The sequence below is a fragment of the Rhinatrema bivittatum genome, chromosome 8, assembly GCF_901001135.1.
Source record: "Rhinatrema bivittatum chromosome 8, aRhiBiv1.1, whole genome shotgun sequence".
NCBI classification, from domain to species: domain Eukaryota; kingdom Metazoa; phylum Chordata; class Amphibia; order Gymnophiona; family Rhinatrematidae; genus Rhinatrema; species Rhinatrema bivittatum.
The window spans coordinates 34,486,585-34,512,284 of record NC_042622.1 but is presented as its reverse complement, the minus strand read 5'-3'; the positions used below and the strand labels follow the sequence as shown (position 1 = coordinate 34,512,284).

At 45.3% G+C, this 25,700-nt stretch overlaps 1 protein-coding gene across 9 annotated transcripts in view; it reads right to left on the bottom strand.

The window, feature by feature from the left end:
- ZMYND8 (zinc finger MYND-type containing 8) overlaps positions 1–25,700 on the bottom strand; it is a 423,241-nt gene that overhangs the window by 157,865 nt on the left and 239,676 nt on the right. For all 9 annotated transcript variants that reach the window (XR_003858448.1, XM_029614639.1, XM_029614638.1 and 6 more), the window contains one exon: positions 14,897–14,952. Coding sequence is in view for 8 of the 9 variants with exons in the window: in XM_029614639.1 (XP_029470499.1) it covers positions 14,897–14,952 (56 nt within the window). In the remaining variant the exon portion in view is untranslated. The remainder of the gene's footprint in view (positions 1–14,896; positions 14,953–25,700) is intronic.

The window sequence follows — 25,700 nt, the reverse complement described above, 5'->3', positions numbered from 1 at the left end:
CCATGGTTCCCAGCACCTGAAGATAGTCCCATGCCGTGGGAGCGACGAGAGCCATAAAACTGGTTACTTGAGCGCATAGAGCCCGAGCTCTGTCCGGGTGCAGAAACACCTTGGCCTGGTTGGTGTCGAAGTATGCTCCCAGAAAATCCAGCGATTGGGACGGTATCAGTTTGCTCTTTGAGAAATTGACGATCCAACCCAGAGATTGAAGAAGCTGTACCACTCTGTCAACTGCACGGTAGCCCTGCGCTCTCGACTTCGCTCGAATGAGCCAGTCGTCTAGATAAGGATGTACTAGGATGCCCTCGCTGCGGAGTGCCGCCGCTACTACCACCATGATCTTGGTGAAGACTCGCGGAGCCGTCGCCAGGCCAAAGGGGAGAGCACGAAACTGAAAATGTTGTCCCAAAATCTTGAAGAGTAAGAAGCGCTGATGATGGGGATGGATCAGGATGTGAAGGTATGCTTCCGTAAGATCTAAAGAGGCCAAAAATTCTCCCGGATGCACAGCTGCTAACACTGACCGGAGCGTTTCCATACGAAAACGAGGAACTCTGAGACACTTGTTGACCGTCTTGAGATCCAAGATAGGTCGAAAAGTGCCCTCCTTCTTGGGAACCACGAAGTAGACCGAATAATGTCCTCTTCCCAGTTCGGAGGCCACTACCGGAACTATCGCCCCTAGCTGTAGCAGACGATCGAGAGTCTGCCGAACTGCTAATTGTTTGAGGTGGGAACCGCAAGGAGAAAACAGAAAACGGTCTCGGGGTTCGTGTACAAAATCTAATACGTAGCCTTGTCTTAAGATGTCCAGCACCCATTGATCAGACGTAATTTGGACCCACTCTTTGTAGAAGAGAGTAAGGCGACCCCCCAGGTAGGGGATCTCCTCGAGGGTCCCTCTGGCATCATTGTGAAGCTTTTGAGGAGGCACCTGCCCCTTGAGTATCCTTACCGTGGCGGCGTCCACAATAGGACCGGTTCCAGGTGTGTGATCGTGTAGAAGGCGCCCGAGGTGCCTGCTGTCTGGTAGGACGCGACCTCCATTGATTCCGGTACCTGTTCCTGGAGGAATAAAAGGATCTAGAAGAACGTGGACGATCTTCTGGTAGCTTGTGCACCGCATTCTCATTAAGAGATTTGATGATCTGATCTAAATCTTCCCCAAACAGGCACCTACCCTTGAAAGGAAGGGAACTCAGGCGCGTCTTGGACGAAGCATCTGCCGCCCAGTTGTGTAGCTACAAAAGACGGCGAGCAGACACCGCTGCCACCATGGATCGAGCGAGAACCCTTAATAGATCATAAAAGGCATCAGCTCCATAGGCAACCACCGCTTCAAGTCTATCAGCCTGAATAGTCTCTGCCTGTGGCAAAGATTGGGATGTGAGAAGCTGTTGTACCCAACGCAGAGCTGCTCGCTGTGCTAGTGAACTGCAGATAGCAGCCCTCATCCCCAACGCTGAGACCTCGAAGATACGCTTGAGGTACACCTCGAGCTTGCGATCCTGAACATCCTTCAATGCCGTCCCACCCGTGACCGGGATGGTGGTATGTTTCGTGACCGCCGATACCGCCGAATCAACCGCAGGAACTTTAAGAATCTCTAGGAAATCAGTAGGCAGAGGATATAACTTTTCCATGGCTCTTCCGACTCGAAGATTGGCCTCAGGAGTATCCCACTCCCTTGAAATCAATTGCAAGGTGTTGTGATGCGTGGGAAAAGCTTTCGCTAGGGGTCGTAAGCCCGCTAGCAGAGGATCCCCTTTCTTAATCTTCGGATCCTGAGCCATAGGATCCGGAGGAGGGTCGATGTCCATTTCCTGCAGGATATGGGGGATGAGATCATCCAACTCCGCTGCTTGAAAGATGCGGAGGACCCTCGGGTCGTCACCCTCTACCTGGGCCGCCAGGGAGGGATCATCCGTATCTGGGTCCTGCCATGAATCCCCCGACGGTTGCTGCAGCGGCGTAGGGACCACGGGAGGGGCCCGAGCAGACCCCGCACCTCCTGTGGGCAAAGAAGCCCTCCCTAAGGGAGGGTCCACCGTCAAAAGCTGGGTCAAGCAAGACAGTTTGGGAGGAGGGGGACCCCAATTTTCAAGATTCGGATCCCTGTTCTGTAAAAATGCCTTGTGCATTAAAACGACAAATTCTGGCGAAAAAACAGGCAGTGCTGATGAAGGGCTCCCTGAGGTGTCATCTCCTTGCCTGGCCTGGTCCGTTGCGCACGAAACCCCATAGCATGAAAGGAAACCTGGAGCGGAGCGTCGACGTCCTCCTCAGAGAGAGCTGCCTCAGAATCAGCTGACAAAATGGCCGCCGTTCCCGCGCTGAGGGGAAACGGGGCATGACGCTTCCTGCCGGCGTGGTCCGACTCTCCTCCAAGCTGGCCACCAGGTAAGCTAAACTCCCCCTCAAAAGCCGAAGAAAACCCCTCCGAGGGCTGCTGAACCCCTTGCCGAGCTCCGGAGCCGTTAGGAGATCTCTGCATCGCGGCGAGAGGGAGGGGGAGGGGTGGCTGCAGGGCATGGCAATAACTGAAGCGGCGAAGCAATAAAACTCTCCGGCCTCCGGACCCCTCACCGTCCCCAAGAGACCGTCGGGGAAAGCGCCGTCCCGACGGTGAGCAGCTCCGGGGAATGGGCTTCGCAGAGCTGCGGGGCGGGACTCCAGTCACTCCCCGAAGGGTAGAAGGGGAAAAGTAAAAACTCCGGGGCTAGGGGGGAGCGGTCGGCACTACCAACTTCCACCCCTCAGAAATTTCTGTTCCTACCAACGACTGTAAATAATAAAAACAACACTTACCACACTCTAGCCGGGCAAGGAAGAGGAAAACAAAAGAATAGAAAGAGAGAAAAATGAAGTGACAGGCAAAAAATACAGCCTGTCAGCAAGTTCCTGACTGGAGTGGTCCTGGCAGTAAACACTATAAGACCTATTCTAAAGAAAAAAACCTTTTTTTTTTTTTTTTTTTTTTTATTGATCCCTCAGAGAGAAATAAATTTAGAAAAGTGCTGGGGACCACCGTGTCCTCTGCTCACATCTGCTGGAGTCAGAACTATACTGAGGATTGAGGCGAGGGAGGCGTACCTATATTGCTCCTCCCCTGGGAGTTTTTGGTTCTGACTCCATCTGCTGGACAGGGGACATAACCCACCATCTGGAATAATCCTGGTACGTACAGGGAAAGATTCATTACCCATAGTTGAAATTAAAAAGCTTACTGAAATCGCCGCTCCAATTTTCGCAAAAAATTATAAACTACTCCCTCGAAGAAGGGTATCTGCCTGAAACACTGAAAGGAGCTATCATTAAACCTATACTTAAGAAGAAAAACATGGACCCCCTTATCCTAGCAAACTACAGACCCGTATCAAATTTACCTCTTATGGCGAAATTAATTGAAAAACCAGTACAAAAACAACTATCTGAGCACTTAGATAATAACAATATCCTTTACCCCTCTCAGCACGGCTTCCGTAAACATTATAGCACTGAAACACTGCTATGCACACTAACAGACAATATACTAAGAGGTTTCGACAGCGGAAAACACTATATTCTAATATTACTTGATCTATCAGCAGCATTTGACACAGTGAACCACAATATACTGATTAAAAGACTTGAAGAAATAGGACTACAAGACAAAACAATAACATGGTTCAAATCATATCTAAACAACAGAACTTTTCAAGTCCAAATTAAAAACTCTCTATCCGAAAAGATTACCCTAAAAACAGGAGTCTCACAAGGATCGGCACTATCAGCGACGCTTTTTAATATATATCTACTACCACTATGCCATCTCCTGGCTGGACTTGGAATCATACGCTACGTCTACGCTGACGACATCCAACTAATCTTACCAATAGATGAAACTATTGAAAAAACATTGAGTTTAGCCATAATGTATCTAGACATAATAAAACAACTGCTAAACCACATGGAGCTGATAATCAACATAGACAAAACTGAATTCATACACTTAGAAAGGAAAAACATGAATATTACACAAACTCCAATAATTCTCAATAGCAACCAAAAAATTGATTTAGCCGAGAAAGTTCGCAATCTCGGCGTAATAATTGACACTGAACTAAACCTCAAACAACACATTTCACTAAAGGTAAAGGAAGGATATGCAAAACTCATGATACTGAGAAAACGTAAACCATTACTATCCCTGCCAAACTTCCGTACAGTACTCCAATCTCTGATATTTGCCAGCACGGACTATTGCAATGCTTTACTGCTTGGTCTACCCTACACTACAATAAGACCGCTAAAAATTTTACAAAACGCTGCAGCTCGAATTCTCACTGGAAAAAGTAAGAGAGACCACATAACAGATACACTTGCCACACTACATTGGCTACCCATAGAACAGCGAATTCAGTTCAAAGCACTTTGCTTAATACACAAACTTATCCATGACGAAAAAGTAGAGTGGCTGAACCCAGCACTTAAGAGTACACATCCCTCACAGAAATTTAAGATCAGCAAACAAAGCTCTTTTAACGATTCCATCTGTAAAAACAGCAAGACTTACCCAAGTTAGGGAACGCGCACTATCTCTGGCTGGTCCCACAATATGGAACTCAATGCCCCTTGACTTAAGACTCCAGAGTAATCATAAATTTTTCAAAACACAACTCAAAACCTGGCTTTTCAAACAAGCCTTCAAGAAAGAAAATGACACAGGCAAATAAATAAGGCTAAAGCGGACTCAGAGCACCCAAAGCATATTTTCCAGATACTACTGGAAATTAGTGCACTCACTTTTAACTGTAGTCAAACCATCAGGATGAAGTACCATAAAACACTTAACCCCCCAAGGAAATTTCTCTAAAGGTAATTTCCTGAGCACAACCCATATTAATTCTTAATTATTGTTTGTTACCGAACCACAATGGCACCATCCATGTAAATTAGGATCTACACTTTCTTTGATATAGGTGCCTTATTGTAAACCATTATGACGGTAAATAACTTAATGACGGTATATAAAAACTCTCAAATAAATAAATAAATAAATACTCTTACTGACGAAGTCTGGAGACAAGAGTCTGAGAGGTGCCTTAGATAGTCTAATAAAGAGGTTGTGGGGCATGAAAAGGGTTTATACTTTTTTGTGTGCACCATATGGTAAATCTTTTCCACTTTGAAATATAGTTTTTTTGAGTGGAATGCTTACGGGAAGCTACAAGCACTTGAGAGACATTAGTTGAAAGATTAAGTGGTTGAAAGATTAAGCTTTCAACATCCAGGCTGTCAGAGATAGGGATTGAAGGTTGGGATGGCACAACCTGCCCTGATCCTGAGTTATGAGAGTGGGATGTATTCCCAGGCGAATTGGTTCTGTGATCGAGAGGTCGAGAAGTATGGGAAACCACATTTGTCGAGGCCAATAGGGGGCTATGAGTATCATTGACGTATAGCTCGAAGTTCCAGGATATTGATTTGAAATGTTGCTTCGAGTGTCATCCAAGTACCTTGGGTTTGGAGATTGTCTATGTGAGCTCCCCAACCAAAGGTGGATGCATCTGTTGTTAAAGTTATCTGTGGAATTGATTGTTGAAAGGATAGGCCCTTTCACAAGTTGTCCTTGTTTACCCACCATAGGAGAGATGAATGTAGCTGGTGGGTTATTTGAACTGGAGACGACAGTGGTTGGCTTGTATCCACTGTGATCGTAATGTCCATTGGGTTATTCTCACGGCTAATCTGGCCATAGGAGTAACATGAACTGTGGAGGCTCTTGATAGTATGGTGTTTAAGTCTGCTCCAATGAATTGTAGTAGGTGAGACGGGATGAGGTGGGATTTTTGGTAACTGATGAGAAATCCCATCGAGTGGAGCAGATTGATTGTGAGTCTGAGAGAGGCAAGAGCTCCTTGTTGAGATTGACTTCTGATGAGCCAGTCATCCAGATAGGGAAAAACATGTACACTTTCCTTGTGTAAGTGTGCTGCTACTACTGCTAAGCATTTCGTGAAAACTCTGGGTGCTGAGGCTAGTCCAAATGGTAGAACCCGATATTGGAAATGCTGATGACCAGGAAACGCAGGAACTTGCAATGAGGAGGGAATATTGGAATGTGAGTGTAAGCTTCTTGTAGATCCAGAGAACAGAGCCAGTCTCCTGCTTGAAGAAGAGGAAGGATGGTGCCTAAGGAGACCATTCTGAATTTCTCTTTCCGTAGAAATTTGTTGAGATTTCGAAGGTCTAGTATGGGGTGTAGGCCTCCTGTTTTCTTTGGAATGAAGAAATAACGGGAGTAGAATCCTCTGCCCTGCTGAGGCCAGGGAACTGGTTCCATGGCCCTGGTTCTCAGAAGTGTGGATAATTCTGCTTGCAGAAGAATGATATGGTCTTTGTTTATCCAAAGAGACTTTGTTGGAGAGTCTTTTGGAATTGATAGGAAATTGAGTTGATAACCCCGTGATGTAATGGAGAGTACCCATTGATCTGTTGTTATCCTTGACCAATGGTTGTAATAGAAGGAGACGCGACCTCCTACTGGTATGGTTGGGTTAGGGTTGTTGAGTTGGATGCTGTTCTCTGGCTTTGTCTCAAAAACCTGCAGCTGGGTCTGTTTGCGGTGGCGGTTGAGGCCTAGCGATTCTAGGTTGTCTGGGCTGGGATCTTTGTTGTGGTCAGGAAGATTTGCTGGTGGATAGTACCTCCTCGGCCTGTAGTACGGCTTCCTTGTATCTTTTTGTGGCTGACGGCGTGACACTGTGGAAGAGTCTTGTGGGACAGCAGATAATTGACGCAGTGTATCTGTATGTTCTTTAAGTTGGGCTACTGTGTCCTGAACTATTGATCCAAAAAGAATGTCGCCCACACAGGGTAAATCTACCAACTTGTCTTGGACCTCAGGCCTAAGGTCAGTGGCTTTAAGCCAGGCCCAACGGCGTGCACTGATCCCAGTAGCTGTCACTCTTGAGGAAATTTCAAAACTGTCGTATGCAGCACGAATCTCAGGTTTTCCTGCTTCTAATCCTTTATGGATAATTGCATTAGCTGAATCTTGATACTGCTGAGGTAGGGAATCAGCAAGTTGTTGCATTTGTTTCCACAGATTTCTCTGGTATTGCGTCATGTAAAGTTGGTAAGAGGCTATCTTGGAATTAAGCATTGCTCCTTGGAAGACTTTCCTTCCTAGAGTGTCAAAGAATCTGTGTTCTTTCCCAGGCAGGTAGACGAATGAGGTCATACTCTTTTAGATTTTTTTCTGAGCCGACTCGACCACTACTGGTTGCTGTGGTAGTTGTGCTCTTTGATAGCCAGGGATGTGCTATGCTAGATATGTCGTGTCCATCCTCCTATTTACTGGTGCAACTGAACAAGGATTTTCCCACAATCTATGTTGTAAGTCTACCAGGACCTCATGAATAGGGTCAGCTAGGACTTCCTTAGGGGGATCTACAAATTGAAGAACCTCTAAGGTTTGCTGTCTCGTATCCTCTTCAGACACTAATTTAAAAGAAATAGTTTATGCCATGTTTTTTATAAAAGTGTTGAAGGATAAGTCCTCTGGAGGTGACTTCTTTCTTCCTTCAGGAGGAGATGGCTCAGACATAAAACTTTCTGACGAGGAATCAGTGTTTCTGTCCTCCCAGGAGTCATATGGTGTATACTTGGAAGGAGAAGTAGGAGAAGGCCTCAGTGGCACTGATGGTATAACTGATCTGGACAGTCCTGAAGGTCCTGGTTGAGGTTCGTATAGTGGGGACGTACCATACGTATCTCCTATACCTGCTGGTTTAGTAGGGACAGGTTATAATGGTATAGCACCAATAAGGGCATCTGGTTTTGCCATTAGTGGTTGTAAAATTGGGAACGGCGTCCGCCTCCTCCTCCTCCTCCTCTGCCGGGGCTCCCTAAGCCCAATCGGGGCTTGAGCCCGCTCACGATCACGTGAGCCACACAGAGGAGGCAACCAGAACAGCTAAGAAATAAAAGGGAAAACAAAAAAATCCCTACCTAAGACCAGACGGAAGCGCAGGGAATCGCAGGACACACGCGGTGAGTCAGCCGCGCCCCCCGGAGGCACTAGGCCTATCAGAGGGCGCCAAAAAAGGACTTTAAATCTCGGCGCTGCCTTCCGGCCCACCTCTTCGCGCCCGCACCGCTCCCGGCATCGGACGCCGTTTGCCTCCTCCTCCTCCTCTGCCGGGGCTCCCTAAGCCCAATCGGGGCTTGAGCCCGCTCACGATCACGTGAGCTGCACAGAGGAGGCAACCAGAACAGCTAAGAAATAAAAGGGAAAACAAAAAAATCCCTACCTAAGACCAGACGGAAGCGCAGGGAATCGCAGGACACACGCGGTGAGTCAGCCGCGCCCCCCGGAGGCACTAGGCCTATCAGAGGGCGCCAAAAAAGGACTTTAAATTTCGGCGCTGCCTTCCGGCCCACCTCTTCGCGCCCGCACCGCTCCCGGCATCGGACGCCGTTCGCCACCTCCTCCTCCTCTGCCGGGGCTCCCTAAGCCCAATTGGGGCTTGAGCCCGCTCACGATCACGTGAGCCGCACAGAGGAGGCAACCAGAACAGCTAAGAAATAAAAGGGAAAACAAAAAAATCCCTACCTAAGACCAGACGGAAGCGCAGGGAATCGCAGGACACACGCGGTGAGTCAGCCGCGCCCCCCGGAGGCACTAGGCCTATCAGAGGGCTCCAAAAAAGGACTTTAAATCTCGGCGCTGCCTTCCGGCCCACCTCTTCGCGCCCGCACCGCTCCCGGCATCGGACGCCGTTCGCCTCCTCCTCCTCCTCCTCTGCCGGGGCTCCCTAAGCCCAATCGGGGCTTGAGCCCGCTCACGATCACGTGAGCCGCACAGAGGAGGCAACCAGAACAGCTAAGAAATAAAAGGGAAACAAAAAAATCCCTACCTAAGACCAGACGGAAGCGCCGGGAATCGCAGGACACACGCGGTGAGTCAGCCGCGCCCCCCGGAGGCACTAGGCCTATCAGAGGGCGCCAAAAAAGGACTTTAAATCTCGGCACACCCATCCGGCGTCGCGCGTCCGATGGGGCACGACCTAAGGGGCCTGCCCCTTAGTGAGCCCCTTTGTGAGACTCCGGTGAGGTGAGGTCAGGGTTAGACTACAATAATAACCCTTACCATCAATACTCAGCTTCGCCACACCTTCCAAAGCCTAGCACACCTGTACCAGACAGACAACCACCCTGCGCTCATCCTTCCACTCCTGCAGTCATCCAGCGCTCACCCTTCCACTCCAGCAGTCATCCAGCGCTCATCCTTCCACTCCAGCAGTCATCCAGCGCTCATCCTTCCACTCCAGTGCTCATCCTTCCACCCAGTGCTCATCCTTCCACTCAAGCAGTCATCCAGCGCTCACCCTTCCACTCCAGCAGTCATCCAGCGCTCACCCTTCCACTCCAGCAGTCATCCAGCGCTCACCCTTCCACTCCAGCAGTCATCCAGCGCTCATCCTTCCACTCCAGCAGTCATCCAGCGCTCATCCTTCCACTCCAGCAAGCATCCAGCGCCCACCCTTCCAAGCCTCAATGCATATTGGTCTCCCTATTCCAATTCTCCAACAAAGGTCATTTCTCATTAGAAATCCATCAGTGTTTTCTCGGCCAACTACCTATAAATCACTCATTCCTATCATGATTTCCCCCCTTACACAGACACTAGGCCTAGCTCTTTTCTCTCTGATTTTATTCAATGCTCAATCCCTTCCCAAAAAAACACTAATACTTAATGACCTTCTACTGGACACCAAACCCGACCTCTGCGCAATTACGGAAACATGGCTTAAACAGACGGACACCGCACTAATAAACCAACTTCCAATGGAATCCCTTGATTTCTTCTCTATTCCCAGACAGAAAAGAAAGGGTGGGGGTATTCTCCTTGCAGCCAAAAAAGAGCTGAGACTTACTCAATTCCCAATTCACTCTCCTACAAAAATTGAAGCCGGATTTTTCAAATCAGACCGGCTACAAATCATTCTAGTCTACGCCCCTCCGGGACTTCTGGAGTCAGACGCCTCCCCCATTCTAGAAATAATAGCTACTAACCTAAATCTTGCGGTTCCAGCCATCATTTTGGGAGACTTCAACTTACATGTTGACGACCCCTCTCCATCTACAAACTGTGAAACTTTCCTAAATGCCATGACCGCCATGGGATTCAAGCAGATAATCAACAACCCTACCCACAGAGCAGGACACACTTTGGATCTCATTTTTGTAAACTCAGGCATCTCGTACTCAGCACCCCCCATATGCAAATCAGTCCCCTGGTCAGACCATGCTTTAATCTCTACCACTTTTTCGCTGGCACAATCAAACATCAAACACGATCTTCAACCTCAATTTACTTACAGAAACCTATGTTCATCCGATGAACTTCACGAACACCTTATCCTAGAACTCCCCCACATAGACATCTCCACTCCCAACACTGCTCTCCACTCATGGTCCAACTTCACAGAATCGGCAGCTAATAAACTCTGCCCACTGGCAACAAAAAAACCTAAACATAATGCCGCCAGAAGACAACCCTGGTTTAATGACCAACTACAAAAACTCAAGCTTTCCCTGCGACAAAAAGAAAATAAATGGCGTAAAGCACCATCACCGACCTCCCTCTCAGCTTACAAACTCGCTCTTCACATTTACAAGAGCTCCACACTAAAAACAAAAAGGGACTACTACGCTCACAAGATACATCACCTCATCTTCGATTCAAAAGCCCTCTTTACTTACGTCTCGAACTTAACTCAACCCAATTCTCCGGACATCCCACTCAACCAAGCGCACGAAAAAGCTGAGGAGCTGGCCATCTTCTTCAGTAACAAAATTTCCAACCTGCAATCTCTACTAAAAACGAATACCCTAGCTCCACCCAGCACATTTCGCCATCACTGCAACGACATTGCTATACAAGCCTTCAAACCCATTGCAATATCAGAGACCAAGTTAGTATTGAAGAGAATGAAACCATCATCCCACCCATTTGACCATATCCCTCCCAAACTACTGCTGCTAATACCAGATACCATCTCCAAAACCCTAACTGACATTATCAATTGTTCCTTAGCCCAAGGAATTTATCCTGACAACCTGAAAGTTGCTTCTATCAAACCCCTATTAAAAAAACCGAACCTTAATCCTAAAGATCCATCCAACTTCCGCCCAATATCCAACCTTCCTTTTATAGCCAAGGTTACAGAAAAATTAGTCAACACCAGATTATCAGAATACCTCGAAGACAACAACATATTATTCCCCACTCAATACGGCTTCCGAAAATCTTTAAGTACAGAATCACTTCTCATATCTCTGACAGATTACCTCATCATGGGCCTCGATAAAGGTCACGCCTACTTGCTGATACTCCTCGACCTATCGGCGGCCTTTGACACCGTGAATCACTCCCTTCTCCTTAATCAACTAGCGAACATCGGAATTACAGGCTCTGCTCTTGCCTGGTTCAAATCATTCTTGGGAAACAGAGGATATAAAGTCAAAATACATAACAAAGAATCACAGTTTTACCCTTCCTCGCTAGGTGTTCCACAGGGCTCCTCTCTCTCCCCCACGCTCTTTAACATTTACCTCCTACCCCTATGTCAACTATTAACCAATCTGAACCTCAAATACTTTCTATATGCAGATGACGTCCAGACTGTCATCCCTATCAAAGAATCCCTTACAAAAACTATCAAAATCTGGGAAAACTGCCTTCAAAATATTGACAACCTCCTCTCCAGTCTAAATCTAATCTTAAATTCCGCAAAAACCGAAGTCCTCATAATTTCCCCTGAAAACAGTAACCTCACCTCAAATCCACCAACCGGCTTTCAAACTTCACATGTAAGAGACCTAGGAGCCATTATCGACAATCGGCTAAATCTAAAATCTTTTATTAATCAAACCACGAAGGACTGCTTTTATAAATTACACGTCTTAAAAAGAATCAAACCACTTTTCCATTTCCATGATTACAGAACAGTTTTGCAATCAATAATCTTCTCTAAGTTAGATTATTGCAATTCTATTCTATTAGGTCTCCCATCTTCTCATACTAAACCTCTTCAGATGGTTCAGAACACGGCGGCCAGAATTTTGACAAACACAAGAAGAAGAGACCACATATCTCCGATTCTCAAAGACTTACATTGGCTACCAGTGCACTATAGAATCTTATATAAGTCCATTACTACCATCTACAAAGCATTCCATCAACTCTCTCCGCTTAACCTCCAAATCCCATTTAAAAAACATACCTCCATCAGACCTATCAGAGAGTCCTACAGAGACTCATTACAGGTGCCGCCTGCAAAAACCTTTAACCATAGGACTCTCAAAGACAGGGCTTTCTCTACAGCAGGACCTACCTTGTGGAATTCCATCCCACCAGAACTGAGACAGGAACCTTGCCTCCCCACTTTCAGAAAAAGACTTAAAACCTGGCTATTCTTGAAAGCCTTTCCAGATACCAACTGAACCCACTCTCAACTCAAGCAACTAAGAACTCCCGTCAGGGTAATCAACAACCTTTGACAACTCAATAATGTTCTTTCTTTTAATATGGCAGGTTTTATTTACCTTGGTTATTTTTTTTTTATCTCATTGTTAATCTCTCTTTCGCCTTCTCTACATTCCAAGTTGCATTTTATCCCTGTTTTATTGTAACTGCTACTTTATTCTTCTATCACATGTTAATGTTTTAAGTTATTAATGTATTTATCCTTTGTCACACCTTGTTATTTGTAAACTGGCATGATGCGACTCCCATCGCGAATGCCGGTATATAAGAAATTTAAATAAATAAAATAAATAAAAATAAATATATCTGGTTGCACTGGAGTCCCTGGTAGCGGTACAGGCACCAGCATCGGGAATGGTGATGGCATCGGCATCACTGGTCCCGGCATCGACAATGGTGCTGGCTTCGGTGAGGAGTCATCGGTGTCGATGGATGTAAGTCCTGAAGCGCTTCTCGCACCACCTGGCAGATGAATCTGCTCAGGTCCTCCGCTATAGCTGGTGTAGTCAGAGCAGCTATAGGTGGTGGCAGTGAAGGCATCATCGGCTCTACCACAGGGCACTGTGGTGTCTCGATGCCCTGCACCTCTAGAGGTGGGGAACGCCTTGGGGTAGCAGGCTTCGGTGACTCTTGTGGACAAGGTCTTTTGGCTACTGGTTCTTCCGGTGATAAGAGAGCCCTGGAATCGAAGTGTGTCGATGCTTTAAACGATGTTCGGTGGCTTTTTCAAGCCCGGACGTTGATTTTGTCGATGCTGCAGACGGGGTCGGTGACAACCGGTCTCCCAAGTCCCCCACGCGATGCTTTCGGATAACTGTTTCGATGCTCCGGCCAGAGACGAATGAGTCGACTTAGACGTGGAAGGCATTAACTGGTTGTGGAAAAGATGTTCCAACGTTTCCTGTCGTGCCTTTCTTCCTTTGGCAGTCATTTCCGAGTCGGAAAAAAGAACTTAACTCACCGGCCGGTGGTCGAAGACAGACCCTGATGTGGGGAATGAGAAATGAGGGATTTTAATTTGTTTTTATACACAAGATTATGTGAAGAAGTTCACACAGGGCTCCTTCTCCGCGATGCTAACTGCAGTGCGGAAAAACGAAGACTGAAGGGAGACCCCTGTGGCTCGAGGGATCATGGCATGCTGGGCATGCTCAGTGGGCTTAGTATGCCAGTCAAAAGTATCTAGAAACTTTGACAGAAATTTTTCCGTGATAGGGCTCCGTCAGTGATGTCACCCATATGTGAGGACTAGCATCCTGCTTGTCCTGGGATAAAGTACAATTTGCACAATTATCCTTTTTCCCAAGGTTGCAATTTCTGGAAAAGAAAACCATTCCGCAGAAAACCTTGTGCACGCATGCAAAAAAACCCACAAGTCTTAACACTGGAACTTTTTCCCATAAAGGGGCAAATCTAAGGTTGGACAAGTTTTGCTAGTGTAATTTTCCTGAGGATTTATTTCCTTTCCAGGAGCCACAAAATATGAAAGGTATGGGCAAAAGATGCAATACTTCAAAATTGTGCCAGCAAACATATTTGCAGGATGTATGTCCTTTCCCCCCTTTAATTTTGCCAGTTCTTTAAATCTTGCCTTGTGTTTTAAAATCTCTGTCTTTTTTGTTATATGCTCACTGTTTCCTTCAGCTAATAGCCAACCCTCTGGTGATCCCCACTGGCTCTCGCCACTAAACACAGTGATATCTTATCACAAAACTACACATCTCATGTAACAAACAGCAGTCTGTCTCTGTTAATCAATGGCTGCCATTCTGAAACTTTTTAAAAATCTATGACATCACTCATTTTTATATCCAATCCCTTACTTACAAAAGTCTTCGGGGACTTGGATTTCTTTATTTGGAATATTAAGAAATAATGTATATCCATTAAATGTGAACATGTATTTATTTTAAAAACCATTAGATAACATAATTAGTGTCAATCAGTGGGCAGCTTCAGTGGATACTAGCTAATAATAAGTGAAGGCTTTTGCTCTTTAAATTCTTACATTACCCTTGCCATGTCATTGCATGCTCTTTCTTCTGGCTCAAGATCTCTCTCAGTAAAATCAATTATCTTATAATAATGCCTACTACTGCAGGCACTATCACTTAATAGCTCTTTCTGATCTATATAGCATGCTATATTCTTCTGAAAAACTGAATAGTCATATTCTTCAATCTGCAATGATGAATTCTTCCATTCATGTGAACTTCAATGATGAAAGCCAATGTTAATGTTTAAGACTAATTGTGCTTCATAAGGAAACATAGCAAAAGTATTACTTGAAGCTAACTGGAAAAAATTTCCAGCTAGATAAAAACTGCAAGCAAATAAAATTCACTAGGAAACACTTACCTCATGCTCACAAATTTTGATTATGACTTTTGCTGTTTGTGTCAACTTGTGATTTCCTAAAAAACCAGCAAGGCAGCAAAATCATTACCTATGAACTTGGTATCAAAATTATAAAAACAAAACAAAACAAAAACACAAAACAAAACCATAATGTTACCACTAACCGTTCTGAATGCTGAAAAAACTAAAGCAAGAGAATGCTTCTAGGAAACCAAAGGCCAGTGTTGTTTTGGAAAGAGTACACAAGGAACAGCAAGATACATTTTTATTAATTAGGCACTGGTCACAACTACAATGGTACAATATGAAAGATACTATGCAAATCTGATGAGTTCTACCATCAATACAATTTATAAACTACACACACTCAGAATTAATACAAATACGTTTGTTCATGCATTTACGCAGCTTGCTTTGTAGAAATTAATTTTAAAAAAATACTCAGGTGATGTTCAATACAGAACAAGGGAAACATAATTTGGTCATAGCACAGTTAATGCTAACAAAAGAATTCCTATGAAAGATAAACTTGGTTGAAATGCTTTCACATTTTATTTTTCATTGCCTCAGGTACAAACATAGGGGCCAATGTAATAAGACCTGTGCTGTTTTTTCAGCAAGTTTTTTTTTTTTTTTTAGCACATGTGACTAAACCAGGTGGCTCCAAGGGATGTAAAAAGGAGAGAGCCTGCAAATGAAGTACATGCAAAACAAAACCAGTGGAAGAGCAAATATACATGCCAATGCACACACCAATACCGGGTACAAGCCCCAATGCAGAAAGCCGCAGGAAAAATAAGCACTAAAATTATGGATGCTAATAAAATATATTGCAGAGTTCAAACACTGGCAAATGATCAAAGACGACAAAATATGAGAAGTACATGTGGTATACTGTTTAGAAATGAAAATGCACCCCAAAAGTAACTTCACTTTGGGTTCCTTCAAGATCAGGGGCACACTGTACATCTTCCACACTGTAAAGTGCCCCTTGGCTCCTCGCATATGTCGTCAGTGCAGGTAAAGCAAAATTGCTTACCTTGTAATAGGTGTAATCCCAGGACAGCAGGATATAGTCCTCACATATGGGGTGACGTCACTGACGGAGCCCTATCGAGGGAAAACTTCTGTCAAAGTTTCTAGAAACTTTTGACTGGCACTGTGAGGCCACTGAGCAAGCCCAGCATGCCATGATATTCTCTGCCACAGGGGTCTCACTCCAGTCTCGTATGTAGCAATAAGCTTTAGCAAAAATAAAATAATAAAAGGGATGAGACCCAACTCCGCGGAGTGGCAGGTGGGTTTCGTGAGGACTAAATCCTGCTGTCCTGGGATAAAACCTATTACAAGGTGAGCAATTTTGCTTTATCCCAGGACAAACAGGATGCTAGTCCTCACATATGGGTGATTAGCAAGCTAGGGGCTGAGTCATTTTATTTTGAGGCAACAGTGAGGTATTGTTGCTGAAAATGAGGCAGCCGAAGGTCACAGCAAGTTGGTTGTAGAAGGAGTTGGGTTTAAACTGAAAACAAGTTCTTCAAGTCAGATTGTCCATAGGTTGAATATTGTCGTCCTTCTTTGTCCAAACAGTAATGAGCTGCAAAAGTGTGGAGAGAACTCCATGTTGCTGCTTTACATATGTCAAGGATTGGCACTGAACGATAGTGTGCTACTGAGGTTGACATTACTCTTACTGAATGCGCCTTTACTCGCCCTTGGAGTGGAAGGCCTGCTTTTTCATAGCAAAACTGTATGCAATCTGCTAACCAGTTGGATAGAGTATGTTTACCCACTCCTTTCCCCGGTTTGTTTGGATCATAAGAAACAAAAAGTTGATTTGATTTCCTATGGGCTGCAGTGCGGTTTAAGTAGAAAGAAAGTGCACGCTTACAGTCCAAGGTATGTAAAGCCCGTTCTCCTTGGTGAGAATGAGGTCTTGGGAAGAATGTGGGTAAAACTATGGATTGATTCAAGTGGAATTCCGTAACTACCTTAGGGAGGAATTTTGGATGTGTTCGGAGAACCACTCTATCATGTAGGAATTTCGCGTAGGGTGAGTATGTGACAAGTGCCTGTAACTCACTAACCCTTCTAGCTGATATAATAGCTATGAGGAAGATAGTTTTCCATGTGAGAAATTTTAGATCACAGGAATCTATGGGTTCGAAAGGAGAACGCATGAGTCTTGTTAAGACCAGATTTAGGTCTCATTCTGTGACTGGTGGCTGAATTGGTGGTTTAAGTTGAGTTAAACCTCTCATAAACCTACTGACAAGAGGATGTGTGGAAATGGGTGCTTCTCCTAACATGTTATGGTAAGCTGAGATTGCACTTAAATGGACTCTTACAGATGAAGTCTGGAGACCACAGTCTGAAAGATGGTATAAGTAGTCTAGTAGAGAAGTTGTAGGGCAGGAGAAAGGATCTATACTCTTTTGCCTGCACCACAAAGTAAACCTTTTCCATTTCGAAGAATAGTTCTTTCGTGTTGAAGGTTTACGTGAAGCTATAAGCACTTGAGAGACATTAGTTGAAAGACTGAGTGGTTGTAATATTAAGCTTTCAACATCCATGCTGTCAGGGATAGGGATTGAAGATTGAGATGGCGCAACCGACCCTGATCCTGAGTTATGAGAGTGGGAGCTACTCCCAGGCGATCCCTGATCGAGTCTAGAAGTGTCGGAAACCATACTTGTTGAGGCCAATATGGGGCTATGAGTATCATGGACCCCTTGTCCTGTTATAGTTTCACTAGAGTTTTGGTTATGAGCGGTATTGGAGGATACGCGTATAGAAGGCCTGAGTCCAAGGGCGAGCAAAGGCGTCCTTGGCTGGCTGGTTCTTCTGTTTGTGTTGAGAACAGAATTTGTCCACTTTGTAATTCAGATGTGACGCAAAGAGGTCTATTGTTGGTTGCCCCCAACGTTGAAATATCCTGGTCACTACTGAGGGATCCAGGCACCACTCGTGTGGTTGGAACTGATGACTGAGTCGATCCGCCACTGCATTGTGAATGCCTGCCAGATAAGTGGCCCTGAGGAACATTGAGTGGTTCAGGGCCCAGCCCCAAATCTGTGCAGCTTCTTGAAAAGGAGATATGAGCCCATACCTCCCTGTTTGTTGATGTACCACATGGCAACTCTGTTGTCCATTTGTATGAGAACAGTTTTGTGTGAAAGGCAGTCCTTGAATGCATGAAGCGCATAACATATAGCTCGAAGTTCCAGGAAATTGATTTGAAATGTTGCTTCAAGATTTGTCCAGGTACCTTGGGTTTGGAGATTGTCTATGTGAGCTCCCCAACCCAAGGTGGATGCATCTGTAGTCAACGTTATCTGTGGGACTGGTTGTTGGAAAGGTAGGCCCTTGCGCAGATTGTCCCTGTTCGCCCACCAAAGAAGGGAGGAAGTAACTAATGGGTTACTTGAATTGCAGAATGCAGTGGTTGGATGGCTTGGATCCATTGTGATCTTAGAGTCCATTGGGTAACTCTCATGGCTAGCCTTGCCTTAGGAGTGACGTTAACTGTGGAGGCCATGTGGCCTAGTAAGGTGAGAAACTGATGAGCTGTTGCTTGTTTCTTTAAGTAGATTGATTCTGCCATTAAGGAAAGCGTTTCTGCTCGATCTTCGGGTAGAAAGGCCTTTGAGAGCATGGTGTTCAATTCTGCTCCTATGAATTGAAGCAGGTGTGACTGTGTGAGATGGGACTTTTGATAATTGATGAAAAAGCCCATGGAATGAAGTAGAGCAATTGTTCTGTTGAGGGAAGCTATTGCTCCTTGTTGAGATTGACTTCTGATGAGCCAGTCGTCTAGATATGGAAAGACATGGACACTGTCCTTGTGCAAGTGTGCTGCTATTACTGCCAGACATTTGGTGAAGACTCTGGGAGCAGAGGCAAGTCTGAATGGCAGTACTCTGTATTGGAAATGTTGATGACCCACCATGAAGCGCAGATACTTGCGATGAGGAGGGAAGATGGAAATGTGCACGTAAGCGTCTTGAAGATCCAGAGAACAAAGCCAATCTCCTGTTTGAAGAAGTGGAAGCATGGTGCCTAGAGAAACCATCCAGAATTTTTCTTTCTTCAGAAATTTGTTGAGATTTCTGAGGTCTAGGATGGGACGAAGGCCTCCTGTTTTCTTTGGAATGAGGAAATAACGGGAATAAAATCCTCTGCCCCTGAGACCGGGGCACTGGTTCCACAGCCCTGGCTTTCAGAAGGGTGAATAATTCTACTTGTAGTAGAAGCATGTGATTTTCGTTGAGATGAGAATGAGTCTGAGGAAAATCTGTGGGAATTGAGAGGAAACTGAGTTGATATCCTCAAGATATTATGGACAGAACCCATTGGTCTGATGTTATTGGTATCCAATTGTAAAATTTGGATATCCGACCTCCTACTGGAAGTTCTGGTCGAGGATTTGAGAAAAGGCTGAGTTTTCTGGATGGGATTTCAAAAACCAACAGCCGGTCCTATTTGTGGAGCAGGTTGGGGCCTAGCTGCTCTCTGTTGCCGTGGTTGCGGTCTTTGCTGGGTTCTAGAAGGCCTGGGCCTAGATGCAGGAGGGTAATATCTCTTTTGCCGGTAGAAAGGACGTCTGGTGTCCTTCCTTGGAGGCCTACAGCCAGCATGTACGAGGGGATCCTGTGGGAGGGAGGATAGCTGTCTCAGAGTTTCTGTGTGCTCTTTTAATTGAGACACAGCATCCTGCACCTTGGATCCGAATAGGTTGTCTCCCAGGCAGGGGAGATCCACTAACTTCTCCTGGACCTCTGGTCTAAGGTCTGAGGCCTTAACCCATGCCCATCTTCTGGCACTGATGCCTGATGCAGCCACCCTTGAAGCCGTCTCAAATACATTGTAGGCAGCTCGGACTTCATGTTTTCCTGCCTCTAGATCTTTGTTGATAATGGCCCGTGCAGCCTCCTGGTATTGAGTGGGAAGAGATGGAACAAATTCTTCAATTTGTTTCCATAAGTTTCTTTGGTATTGGGTCATGTAGAGGTGATAGGACGAGATCCTAGAGTTCAACATTGTGCCCTGAAACACCTTATGACCCAGGGAGTCCAGAAACCTATGGTCTTTACCTGGGGGGTTTGATGAATGAACTCGTGTTCTTTTTTACCTTTTCTGCGCTGATTCCACGACCACTGATTGCTGGGGAAGTTGTGACTTTTGGTATCCAGGAGTGGATTGTACTAAATAAGTACTATCCATTATTTTATTAACTGCAGGAACAGAGCAGGGATGCTCCCAGAGACGATGTTGTAGCTGTAAGAGAACATCATGAATTGGAATTGCCACCACCTGTTTTGGAGGGTCAATGAACTGTAGTACCTCCAAGGTCTGTTGTCTAGTATCCTGCTCTGTTTCCAATTTAAAGGGGATGGAGTCCGCCATCTCCTGCACAAATGTGGTGAAAGTGAGATCTTCTGGAGGAGATTGTTTTCTGGGATGTGGTGGTGATGGGTCCGACATAAAGCCTTCTGATGAAGTGTCTGAAGCAGTGTCACTCCATGTATCATATTCTGGAATTTTCTGCAGTGGTGCTGAGGCTTTATGTGGGGAAGGAAGGCCAGAAGGTCCTGGGGTAAAGGGTTTTCAGGAGAAGAGTCCTCTTCCCTTGGATTAGATGGCAAAGAATCCAATAATTCCTGGTATCTTTTCTGCAGGATGTTATGCAGTGCTGCCTCTGTGGATTCTGGAGCCCCAGAAAAGGGTGGCACCGTTGTTGGAAACATTGGCATCAAAGAAAATGGTGTCTTCGATGGTTTTTTCGTGGTCATCGATGCTTTCCCATTTTTTCCTTGTGTTGGTACAAGGGTGAAGATGGGCATCGGTATCGGAATCGATGAAGTCATCGTCATCGACCTAGTCTCTGAAAAGAGAGGAGGCATCGAGATTGGAATTGACGGCGCAGTCATCAGTGGCATCGATGTCACTGGAATCGGGATTTTCTCCGGCATCAGGAGTAATCCCGGCATCAGCGATGTCACCGGTATTGATACTGCCATAGTCATCGGTAAGGCTACCGGCAGTGACGTCACCCATGTAGGAGACGTCACCAGCATCCGCGGTATCGCCGGCATCGGCATGGTCACCGGAAACTGCTCTTTTAGGGCTTGCATTACTGCTTCTTTAATAAGTGTAGTCAAGTCCTGTGGTATGGGTGGAACGGTTGGCACCGGTGGAGGAGGAGACAACATCTCCTGCAATGGCTGTGTAGACTGTATCGAGGGAGGCCTAGATGACGGCGGTGTATCTTTATGTTTTGGCCGTTTGCCTCTCGGTTCCTCTGGGGAGGGAACTAACGGAGGTGTCGGGGCATGAAGATGTCGATGCTTATGTTTAGGCCTTACCTCGGTTACTGATTTTACCGATGACAGCGACGGTGTTGGCGATGCCTGATCCCCGGATCCTTCCAGTCAACGTTTTTTCAGGAAGATTTTCTTTGTAATCCCCGCTAGGGAAGATTTTGTCAATGTCGAAGGTGAAGGAATGAGTTGCAGGTGAAAAAGTTGTTCAATTTTTTCTTGTCGAAGTTTCCTGCCCTTCGGGGTCATTTCCTGACATTGCTGACAGGACGAAATATCATGTTTTTCGCCCAGACAGACGAGACACTCGAGGTGTGGGTCTGTGACTGACATGGTCCGATTGCAGGTCAGGCATTTTTTAAAACCCAAAGCCATGGTAGTATCGACGGCCATCGATGAAAATGAAAAATTTTGAGAGAGAAAAAAAATCGGCGTTTTTCAATGAAAAACGCTATGAATATCTCACCGTCCGGTGAAATAGGTGAGAGTGAGATCCCATATAGGAGATAAATGACTTTTGAAAGAAATGACTTTTTCAGTTAGAATTGAGTATAAAACTCAGAGGGCTCCTAAGCATCGCGGAAAAACGAAGGCTAGAGTGAGACCCCTGTGGCAGAGAATATCATTGCATGCTGGGCATGCTCAGTTGCCTCACAGTGCCAGTCAAAAGTTTCTAGAAACTTTGACAGAAGTTTTCCCGCGATAGGGCTCCGTCAGTGACGTCACCCCATACGCGAGGACTGCATCCTGCTTGTCCTGGGATAAAGGCAAATATGGAATCAGAACTATTACAGTTGACATGGCTTATTCTGAGGTATATGCACTCAAATATACAACATAGTTGGCAGGCTTATGCACCTCAGACACGTGCTTTAACTTAACTCCCACCCTGACCCAGGCACTAAAATACCCACTAAAAAAACCCTGCACTAACCGATCTCCCTACTAGCGTGGCTTCCTGCATCGCCCATGAATAAATAATTGCCTCCTTTACATGCCTTTTGCATGCATTTGTGCAAAACCTGCCATGGGTTTGTGCGCATGTTTTTCTCACGCTGAACAAATTACATACACACAAAAGATCTGCGTGGAAAACCTCGCTCAATTACGCATGCAAAAATCCACGGCAGGTTTTGAGCAGCTATTACATCAGCCCCCTAAGATTGTAAGCCCTCTAGGGATAGGGAAATACCTATAGTACCTGAAGATAATCCACTCTGAAGTGGAATAAAAAAAATCAAATAAATAAATACAATTTCTGTTTTAAAAAATTTTGCACTGAATTATACAATATTCATGACATGGAAATAAACTATTTGCTAGTGATGTCATTGAATATCACGGATGATACACATTACAATTTAGTTTAATATTAGTATCACTCTTGCGCAACTGCTTCTGAAGAAGTATAACTTAGTAGCACAAACAGAAAATGGAACTATCCATACCAGTACACAAGGAAAAATGGTTTTAGTTTGACTGAATATTTATGTTACAATGGTCTGCCACAATACACATGAATACAGCCCAAATAAAAATATCTTACTTTAACATGAGGGGCAACATTGGGAGGATAACTTTTAAAGATCTGTGCTTGGTCCTAGATACATATATATATATACATAGCTCTGCACATATCTACCCTAGTATTTTTATAACTGGCACGTATCAGATATGCAGGTTATAAATTATAGGTAAAAATGAGTAAATACGTAACATTTGCACATAAGTATAGATACACACAAATATATAATGAAGTCAGCCGAGTAAGTCTCAAAAAAAAAATTAAAAACCTTTTATCGAGAGAGAGAGAGAGAGAGAGAGAGACTTTATCAGGTTCTCATATAAGTAAACTATTTATACCACTATAAAAGAGGGGCACCTAGTAACTCGGGGTGAGGCTTTGGAGGTGGCCTAGGTTTTGGGGAATAATTTTACATGCACAGTCGGATGTATGAACAGCACAGCTACTACTGGAGAAATTACTTACGTGATAATTTTGTTTTCCTTAGTGTAGACAGATGGATTCAGGACCAATGGGTATTGTGCTCTTCTGCTAGCAGATGGGAGACTGAGTCAGATTTCAAGCGGATGTCATCCTGGGTACATATACCCCTGCACTGACCTCACTTCCTCAGTATCCTCTTCGAAAAGCCAATGTGGATAGCAAATTTGCTTACCTGTAACAGGTGTTCTCACAGGACAGCAGGATATTAGTCCTCACATATGGGTGACATCACAGGATGGAGCCCAATCACGGAACACTTCTGTCAATGTTTCCAGAACTTTGACTGGCCCCCACTGGGCATGCCCAGCATGGCACCAACCCTGCAGCCAGCAGGAGTCCCCCTTCAGTCTTGTTAAAAAGCTACAGGTAGTGACGAAAATAAAATAAGAAAACTTTACGAACTCAACACCGCAGGGCGGCAGGCGGCTTTCATGAGGACTAACATCCTGCTGTCCTGTGAGAACACCTGTTACAGGTAAGCAACATTTGCTTTCTCACAGGATAAGCAGGACGGTAGTCCGCTCATATTTTATTTTATTTATTTACCACTTTTATATACCGACTTTCCAATAACAGAGTTACTGATCAATTCGGTTTACATTCTAAACAGAAACATTGACAAGTTAATGTCTTACAATGAACAGGTAGCAGGAACTTGGATACAGATATATGGGGTTAATAACATAACGTAAATGCTACGGAGCCAAATGTTGGCTAAGGAAATAGGTGATAGGTATGGGTGAGTACTGAGTTGAGGATGTCAGAGTATGCACCAAATGTATGCAGGCATGCAAAGCACCAGGCCTGGGATGAAATTTGGCTGAGGTCATCCTGAACCCCACTGGGCAGGTGGAAGGGTGTTGGTATGTCGCTTTGTAAATAGGTTGCGCAAGACAGACTGGCCAAAGATGGAATCTTGTCTTCCGGCTTTACCTAAGCAATAATGGGCTGTAAAGGTATGGAGAGAACTCCAGGTTGCAGCCCTGCAAATGTCAGGAAGCGGCACAGAGCGTAGGTGTGCTACCGAAGTCGCCATGGCCCTCACAGAGTGTGCTTTAACACGGTCTTGAAGTGGAATGCCTGCTTGCTGATAGCAAAAGGATATGCAGTCCGCCAACCAGGAGGAAAGAGTCTGTTTACCCACAGGCTGCCCCAATTTGATAGGATGGAAAGAGACAAATAATTGAGTGCTCTTCCTGTGGGCAGCTCTACGGACTAGGTAGAAAACTAGAGCCCGTTTACAGTCAAGGGTATGCAGAGCCTGCTCTCCTGGATTGGAATGGGGCCTGGGAAAAAAGGTAGGTAGTATAATGGATTGATTGAGATGAAACTCCGAAACTACCTTAGGCAAGAATTTAGGGTGAGTGCGGAGTACTGCCCGGTCCTACAGAAGTTTAGTGTAAGGCGGATAGATAACTAGAGCCTGTAATTCACTAACTCTGCGAGCGGAAGTGATTGTCAAAAGGAAAATTACTTTCCATGTAAGATATCGAAGGTCACAGGATTGAAGAGGCTCAAATGACCCAAAACTAAGTTGAGGTCCCAAGAAGGGGCCGGAGGATGCAGAGGAGGCTTGAGGTGAAGCAAGCCCTTCAAAAAACGAGTGACAAGGGGTTGTACTGATATGGGAACATCCCCAATACCTTTAAGAAAGGCAGCTACCGCACTGACATGCATCCTGATGGAGGACATTTTTAGACCTGACTCTGACAAATGCCAGAGATAGTCCAGAAACTTCGTGATTGGACAGATAAAGGGGTCAAGGGACTGAGAAGAGCACCATGACGTAAACCTGGTCCATTTGTAAGAATAAGATTTTCTCGTGGAAGGCTTCCGTGAAGCAATCAGGACACGGGAAACTGGTTCAGAAAGGTTAAGTGGCTGAAGGATTAACCTTTCAACATCCATGCCGTCAGAGACAAAACTTGAAGATTGGGGTGGTGTAGGCACCCGTTTTGAGTAATTAGAAGCGGGTCTTTTCCCAAGGGAATGTGCCTGCGAATGGAGAGATCCTGAGGTATTGGAAACCACTCTTGGTGTGGCCAGTGAGGTACTATCAGGATCATGGTTCCCATGTCCCGACGTAACTTCACTAGAGTCTTCGAGAGAAGTGGAAGTGGAGGGAATGCATATAGGAGACCAGTTGTCCATGATAGGGAGAACGAGTCTCTTGGCTGATAGTGTGGGCTGCAAGTGAGAGAGCAGAAGTTGTCTACTTTGCGATTTTGAGGTGACGCAAAGAGGTCTATTTGAGGAGAACCCCATGGTTGGAAGATGGAGTTCGCTACTGAGGATTGAGAGACCACTCATGCGGTTGAAAGGTGCGACTCAGCTTGTCTGCCAACACATTGTCCATTCCCAGCAAGTAGGTGGCCCTGAGGTACATCGAGTGGGAGAGGGCCTCCGCCCATATCTGTGCAGCTTTCTGACACAGAAGGTAGGAGCCCGTCCCTCCCTGTTTGTTGATGTACCACAT